The sequence below is a fragment of the Sinocyclocheilus anshuiensis genome, unplaced genomic scaffold, assembly GCF_001515605.1.
Source record: "Sinocyclocheilus anshuiensis isolate Anshui unplaced genomic scaffold, SAMN03320099.WGS_v1.1 scaffold850, whole genome shotgun sequence".
Classification (NCBI taxonomy): Eukaryota; Metazoa; Chordata; class Actinopteri; order Cypriniformes; family Cyprinidae; genus Sinocyclocheilus; species Sinocyclocheilus anshuiensis.
This window is the reverse complement of record NW_015537937.1, coordinates 546,204-554,755: the sequence shown is the minus strand read 5'-3', so window position 1 is coordinate 554,755 and position 8,552 is coordinate 546,204. Positions and strand designations below refer to the sequence as shown.

Below are 8,552 nucleotides of genomic sequence, written 5' to 3'. Positions count from 1 at the left end.
GTTTGTCTCGAGACTTCAGAACAAATGAGCGTGACAGCACACATAAACTCAGAAGAAACACACTGAGGTAAAAATTCTGAATGTTTAGTTCATATTCATAACATGATATAGTTAAATAACATCATGACAAGTGAGCTATTTTGCTCAATATTCTCACGACGCAAAAAATAGCATGTCAGCTGATCGAGATGAATAGCGCAGTCCGGAACGCTGTTGTTGAGCCATGTTTCCGTGAACACAAAAACACAACAGTCTCTTACAGTCCTCTGAGTTGAGCGTAGTAGTCGGATGTAGTCCAGTTTATTGTCCAAAGAGCGTACGTTAGCCAGTACGATGGTGGGGATAGCTGGCTTGTGTGGGTTAGCCGCTAGCCTAGCCCGGATACCTCCGCGCTTACCCCTCTTCTGCTTCCTCTCACGCCGCTTGTGGCGCCTCCGCTGTGGGCGAGATGCAGTAGTGGGGGTCGGTGATGGTGTGGGCCTCCGGAGCAGGCTGAGATCCCGCAGCTCTTCGGCGTGCGCAGAGTTTAACTCTAAAAATGTGGTTCTGCCGACATCGAGCAGAAACTCACGACTGTATGCGCGCTTCGAGACAGATAGACGCGACGAATACGTACAAAAACACTGCGACTCACAAGACAAAAAACACGAAAACACCTTTCTATCGGGAGAGAGAGAAGCCGCAGCGTGTGAACGCGCCGCCATGTTTGTATCATTATCGCAACAAAATAAACTCTGTGTTCAATCAAAGTTCATGAAATTTACACGTTTTGTCCATCAAGATAATCTTCACATAATAATATAACTTTTATGAATTTTGAAGCCTAAATAAAAGCGCCAGAACTTAAAAGCTAAACGTAGGCTATAAACGAACTACAGCACCACAGTCGCTCGCTCGCCTTCAACGTCACCACCACCTGCTCCCAACAACTTTTTCAAACTTATTTTTAACAATGTTCAGTGAAAAGGATTTACTCTGTATATGAATTTTAACCCACGCTACATGAACCTTTTCATATAAACTGGAATAAATACAAAACTAGAGCCAAACTAAAACTGAAATGAGACCTTGTTATAAATCGTATTGTGAATAAATGAAATAATCATAACTAAAGGACATATAAAAGCACGTATTTCTGTACATTTCAAAACAAGGTGCATTAAAAGTCAATAAATCCTTTATTAATATTAATATTTTAATTATGTTCAGTGAAAAGGATTTACTCTGTGTATGAACCTTTTCATATAAACTGGAATAAATACAAAACTAGAGCCAAACTAAAACTGAAATGAGACCTTGTTATAAATCGTATTGTGAATAAATGAAATAATCATAACTAAAGGACATATAAAAGCACGTATTTCTGTACATTTCAAAACAAGGTGCATTAAAAGTCAATAAATCCTTTATTAATATTAATATTTTAATTGAAAAAGTATCTCCACGTACTATTCAATAAAATTCTAGTGCATTTATTCTATTAAATAACAGCAGCGTGAACGAGGTTTTGGATATGATAAGATTAAACTTATTTTAGTGAATAAAGTACCACATTTCAGCTGTCATTTTGTTAGGGTGGGTAACGTTACACAAAATGTTATTTTATCCTTACTTCTAGAAAATCCTCAATCTTTCTGCTTTCTATCAGCTTCATGTGGCTGTAAACATTTAATATTAAAGGTGACATATTATGCCCCTTTTTAATAAATCAATAAATCCACTGCTCTGTTGTCTCCTCTGAGGCTGGGACTCTAAATAGTGTTCTGTGTTCGTCTGTGCTGCCAAAGACAGAACAGTTAGCACGCTTTGCTCAAACTTTCGCCATGGCATTAGAACTGTACACCGTTGTCGCTTGCGAAATCAAAATGACGGCGCCTTGAGTGGAAGTTTACAGATTAAGGGGCGGTAATATTATAATGAGATCCCTTTGCCACGTCACCAAGGGAGCGAAATCAGACGCGCTCGTTTTCTCAGACGCTTGCAGAAAAAGGCTTACCAAAACAAAGTGATTGGGTTAATCTTTTTCACGTTTCCTTGGTTGGTAGATGCACCAGGGACCTGATTATAGCACTTAAAACCTGGAAAAGTCAGAGTTTCATGATATGTCACCTTTAACGTGGCTTTAAGCGCTATGCATTGTTAAAGTTTCACTTTCACCGTGACGGTAAATCCGGTAAATGTGATGTTTACATGGAATAATCGTAATATGAGTTTACCTTATGGTACGAACCCAGAGTCTCTGTATCAGTAGGAAAGCGATAAAACAAGCATCTTCCATCCGAACACTTGTGTTGCATTTCGGGGCAAAGCAAAAAAAACATTGTCGAACAACAATATAAAATGCGGGAAACTATTAATTGGTTATTGTACAATTAATTGTACTATAAATTATACTACAATTGGAAAATAATGTAAATTGATCAACTGTTCGGCGTGATGATGTTTAATGTCTCCGACAGCGCCTGTAGTCCCATTTAGCAACTTGTTAGCAACCGTCTTTTTTAAGAAAAGTAACAGTTTTAAAAATTCACGAGTGGGGTGTAACTGGTGTGTTTTATGTCGCAGAATAAAACGTGAAAGTATCTTGAACTTGTGTAAACCACGGACCGTATTTTAGAGGATTTAACCAAACTCCCATTCAAAAAACCCATCGACTCTGGGACAATGGAACCGGAAGTGCTAAAATGCTAACTTGCTTCTGGGTTTTTGCCTACAAAGTGACATCATAGTTCCACCACTCTATTGTAGCTCATTTTTAAAATTCATACGCTTTGAAGGCCACTTTAAAGTTTGTACCAAGCTGACATTATTACTTTTTAAAAAATTATTATTATTATTATTTTTAAAGCAAATATATGATAGCTTGACTGAATAAAATCAGCTCTACACTTATAATTAAGATCAATTTAGTAAAAAAAAAAAAAAACGAACTCTTGACATTTTTATGTACCGGTTTAGTGATTTAAGCTTCATTTGGCTCCATTATTGAGCTGCTCATTTTTCAAATTCATACATTGCCACTTTAAAGTTTGTACCAAACCTGCATTGTATTACTGGGCTGTGTGTAATGTTACTTTTTTCAGTTTTTATGAGTGAATGTATGAAAACTCTCCTGAAAACATCAGCTCCACAACAACAACAAAAATATAATTGTAAAAAAAAAAATGCCTCATGCACTTGTTCAATGATTTTAGCATTTTTTGAGCTGCATGGGTGAAGATGCATAAAAGCTTTCCTCCATGATGAAAAGTGAAAGTCAATTTAATAGGAAAGAAAATCTGAACCATTGTGTGTCACAAGTTCAAAAGGGATTTTTTTTAAATGCACGGCAATTCTTTTGACAGCAGCTACCATTTGTGGCGGTTTTACATCAGTTCCATTAGTACTACTGATTGTGATGGTTTTATAGCAGCCCCATTTATACCACCTTTCGTGACACTTAAAGCAGCTCCATTAATACTGCCTTTTTAATGGTTTTACAGCTCAAGTACTTTGATAGCCTCTTAGCCGTGCTAGCCTTAATCACACTGACGACATATGATTTCACTCTTGTGTCAGATCACCTTGACAACCATCGGTTACGGTGACAAGACCCCAAAGACGTGGGCAGGGCGTCTTCTGGCCGGGACCTTTGCTCTTATTGGTGTGTCGTTTTTTGCTCTTCCAGCCGTGAGTACAGCTTCTTTTTTTCCTAAAATGCATTTTCGCTGTTACAAATTACAGTATAATTGCTAGACTATCCACCTTATTTTCAACGTAAGAGCAGGTATGGCCATTTGTAATTTACGGTGTCATTTGCTTCCAGTTATTATTCTAGCTCTACAAAAACAGTCTGTTATGTTGTTTGATATTGCAAACATTTAATTTATTCATTCATCTTATATAAAATATTACTGACAAAACTCATTATATGCATCTTTAACTACACAGTTTCATATGAACAGCAAATCAATCAGTCTCACAAGATTTAACCCTATTGAAAAAAACAGCATATGCTGGTCAGGTATGTTTTGAAGCATGGAAGCTGGTTTGAGCTGGTTTAAGCTGGTCATGTGCTGGTCCTAAGCAACTAGCTCCTGCTCAGGACCAGCTTATAACCAGTTTAGGACTGGCTTAAACCAGCTCATGACCAACTAAGGACCAGCTTAAAGCAGCTCAAACCAGCTGCCATGCTTTAAAACATACCTAACCAGCATATGCTGTTTTTTCTACAGGGAAGTGCAGCACAAATTGTAAGCTGAATGTGTTTGATTCACTTACACAAACTGACTCATAAGAGAGATCCGAGCAGCTCAATCCTTAGCCATCTTCAAGAAAAGGCTAAAACCACATCTCTTCCATCTTTTTTTGACCCTTTAACACTTGCACTCTCTATTCGTTTTCTAATTGCTTGTTTTAAAAAAAACACTATTCTTTTTCTATTCTATCTACTTGTTTTCTTCTTATTTATTATATAAAAACAAACAAAAAAACACCTTGCTACGTGTACTGCGTTCGGCTAACCGAGACTTGTCATAGCACTTGCATATTATTGCTCTTTTGTTGGTTTTGATCGTTTCTGTTGTCCTCATTTGTAAGTCACTTTGGATAAAAGTGTCTGCTAAATGACTAAATGTAAATGTAACATAATTCGGTTTGGAAATGGTTAGGTATGACAGTATGCTATTTTAAAATAGCATACCAGTTTATGCTAAAATCTGGTTATGTTTGTAGGGTATTCTTGGTTCTGGGTTGGCTCTGAAAGTTCAGGAACAGCACAGGCAGAAACACTTTGAGAAACGCAGAAATCCTGCAGCTTCATTAATACAGGTAACCAAAAACAAACTTAAATCAGCAGTAAATTCACCCCTTTAGGCTCATTCCTCCACTGCACATTTGCTTAATATTCAATACTGAATATTGATTTCAGGCTGCATGGAGATACTACTCCACCAACCCCGTCAGAGACGATCTCATCGCCACATGGAGATTCTATGAAACTGTGATCTCTCTGCCATGCTTCAGGTATCATACACATACATCGCTCACAAAAAAAATCATTTGAATATATTTTAGTTTACAGGGACTTGCCTTTATGTTGGTCGTCATCATCATGATTTCATGTTATGCCTGGGTTGTTTTATGATTTCACAGATACTCATGACAGATTTCACTTGTTTTATTCTCATGATTTTACGTGCATCTCTTTTTAATGTTCATTTATTTTGTTTATTTCCATATGTGTGTTTGTCTGCATGCAGAGACAGCATCATCTAGAGGTCTGCTAGAGGTTACAGGGAGGTACTCACACCTGTGCGTGGACAATTTACTTTTCCATCATAATTGTAAAAAAAAATTATTTGGTTAGAGCCTGAATACAAGATATAAAGTGTATTAATATAAGAAGAAAAAAACATTTGCAGTAAATAAGCAATATTTGAGCATATTTATATCTTCTCAAAATGTGAAATTAGCTTTCAATCAATCAGTGCAAAATGTGGTGCTTGTTTAATAATTTCTTGAATTAATGCAGTCTCAAATAATCACTACTGATTATCCGGGACAGGGACAAATGCATACAAATATAGGTCCATTTTACACTTTTAAGAGCCTGGACACTACTCTAATAAATGTAATTTATTTGTTGTTTTAAAAAAAATCTGTCGGAAAACACAAAAATGTTCAGAATGTCTTCGATTGACTAATGGCTGAGTTTGGGAGCAGGACTAAAACTTTTAAATACATGTCTATTATCTGAAATAACGCGAAAATAAAATAAGATTGAAATATTACATGAAAAACATTAAATGGAAAATAGGAACGTTGCTTTGGCAACTAACTGAAATAAGTTGAAGCACTGAAGTGGCCAACTTGAAATAAATAAAAACTAAAACTGAAATAAATCTAAATTAAACCCAAATAGTAATTATTATTAAATATAAAAATAAATGCTAAGTCTTGAAATCTTTTAAAAATCTATTTTAAATGTAGCTGCTGTGCTTCCTTACTGATACTTGGCATTGTGATTTCAGTTAGTAACCAATAAGCAAACTATATCTTACACTATTCTATTGATATGTTTCATTATTTTTGGTACATTAAATTAATTTCAGAATTATTTACCAATATTACCGGTTATATGAATATACGTTTGTGCAAGTGTATACTCAAACACACTCTAGTGGTCATTTGGTGCAAATGAAGAGAGTTTTGTTGTCATAAATGTGATCTGGTCAAACTAAATATGTGTGTTGTTTCTGTCACCTGCAGGAAGGAGCCTCTTGAGGGTATGGCTAGGTAAGTCTCTCTCTCTCATTCCCTCTGTCTCTCGCTCACTGTTTTAAAGATTTACAACATCTCTGGGAAGTGTGAGATTAATGAATCTGTGAAATGTGTTTCCTTAAATAACTCCTAATAATAACCACCACCTCCATTAATTCAGTGCCAAAGGCGTAATGACCAGCAGTGCGTTTCTGTGTGTGTGAGAGATTGGGAGAGCTCGTTTCTCAGTTCGGGGACACGCGGACAGTAGTTCTATATGTGATATTACCGAGTCCATTAGAAAAGAGTGAATTATGGATCACTGATAGATGACGGTGTCAGAGCAGAGCGAGGGAGAGGGAACATGAGTGTGTGTGGGAGAATTTAATGGACGGCTGGATGTGTGACGTCCGTGTCACTGTAAGGAAAATGATGGCAACTGTTATTAGTGATCTAAGCATGACAAGCCTTGACAAAGATGGACTGCGTATATAATAATCATGAGTATCAGTTGTCCTTGACCTGGACACTGGCCTGACAGTCCATTTGTTAAAAGACGGAAGATTTACAGATAGAAACAGAGGGAGAGTTGGATTGAGTGCTGGGCTTGTTTGTAGCGCCTGACCCGAGTCCTGTAATCCATGTTCAGTCCAGATCAGAGATCAGATTACACATTAATACTGCTAATACATTAGTCCAAAAAACACACACCTACACAAATACACACCTGCGCAAATATCCACATACACTGGGAAACTTGTAGCTTGACATTATCACTACCGGTGACCTACCAAGCAAGTCCAAATGGAGAAACTAAAGCAAACACGCACACTTTTAATTTAATATCATGGTAAAGACTTTTTCGTTCACTTCAGTTTTTTTTTTTGTACTGAGTTGAAGATATTTTCTCCACCTAAGGTTGTGAATCGAGAACTGTTTTTTCTTCTAATTTTCTTGATGTTTGGTTTAGCTAACTGTTCTTGAATGTCTAAATATAAAAACAAATAGATAGTCCACATTTCTATTGCATTGTCCTCATAGTCCAGTATAGTCCAATTCAGGAATAAATGACTCTTATGAACTGATTCTTTTGAGTGAATCACTGAAAATGATTGACAGATATGACCTAAAGAGTTCAATTATTGACTGGTTTTTCATATGACAAAATGTAGTTAAAGATAAACATTCAAAACAGTTTTGTTGTAATAAATGGTCATTTTTTGTTAAAAATAAAAGTTACCAGAATATGGAGCCCATATAGGGACACGGAGATGGGAAACAATATTATATTTTGAAGTTTTCGCATTCGCTCACAAAACTTGCGTTCTTTTGCAAAGGTATTGCATTCCCCTAAGGAACTTTGCATTCACAAAATTTTTGCATTCTCTCGTTAATGTATATGCTTCGCTGAGCACTGTTTTTCCTTCCACCTCATATTATTTCTATTATTCCTATTTTGCAAGGGCATGCAAAGTTTCTCAGGGGAAAGAAAAATATCTGTGAAAGAATACGAACTTTAATGGGGATCACAATGGTTTTGCAAGTGAACACAAAGTTTCTCAGGAGAATGCAAAATATTTGCAAGCAAATGCAAACTTTATCACGGGAAAGTCTTGCAAACAAACACATTTTTAAGGAACACAAAAGTTTGCGGAAAAAAGCATTGTTTAGCATTATTGTTTAGTTAGACTAATTATTGAAAGTAAGAGCTGCTTTTTCAAAAGTGCTCAGTAAAAGAATCAATAATGGACTTGCTAAGTTGAATCAGATTCCTGATTCCTTATGACTTCATTTCCTGACCGATACTTTAAGCCAAAGCTTCACACAACCTTTCTGCACTTTTACATTTTTATTAAAACATTGTCTAGTATGCAGGTGATTTCAGGTCTTACCATCCATTTACAGACATTTTGTTCCCAAAATGTAAGCAAAACCTGACCCACTGGTACAAATGCATACACACACATACAAACAAAGCCAAATGGCTAGGAAACCTGCAGCCTGACATTATCAATGACCTACTAAAACAAGTCCAAAATGGAGAAACGACCATACACACACTGTTAAGTAGCTTGTGATATTTTGCTCCATTCATTTTTTCATGTGAAATCTATGCGTTGATTCTCTTCCTGTCTGTTCTCACGTTTTCACTGCTTTCCTGTATGTCCAATGAATCTACAACACATAAACACACAGAGTCACTTTTCAATTATTAAAACCCTCTCAGACAGTTTGAATTGACTGTAGACAGATTGTGTTTTGTGTGTGTGTGTGTGTGTGTGTGTGTGTGTGTGTGTGTGTGTGTGTGTGTG

At 36.4% G+C, this 8,552-nt stretch overlaps 1 protein-coding gene across 1 annotated transcript in view; it reads left to right on the top strand.

Annotated features, from left to right (window-relative positions):
• LOC107660218 (potassium voltage-gated channel subfamily KQT member 3-like) overlaps nucleotides 1-8,552 on the top strand; it is a gene marked incomplete at its 5' end in the record, with an annotated part of 44,523 nt that overhangs the window by 31,424 nt on the left and 4,547 nt on the right. The window contains 4 exons of the mRNA XM_016449480.1: nucleotides 3,559-3,669; nucleotides 4,714-4,809; nucleotides 4,910-5,004; nucleotides 6,250-6,276. Of these exons, the coding sequence (XP_016304966.1) occupies nucleotides 3,559-3,669; nucleotides 4,714-4,809; nucleotides 4,910-5,004; nucleotides 6,250-6,276 (329 nt within the window). The remainder of the gene's footprint in view (nucleotides 1-3,558; nucleotides 3,670-4,713; nucleotides 4,810-4,909; nucleotides 5,005-6,249; nucleotides 6,277-8,552) is intronic.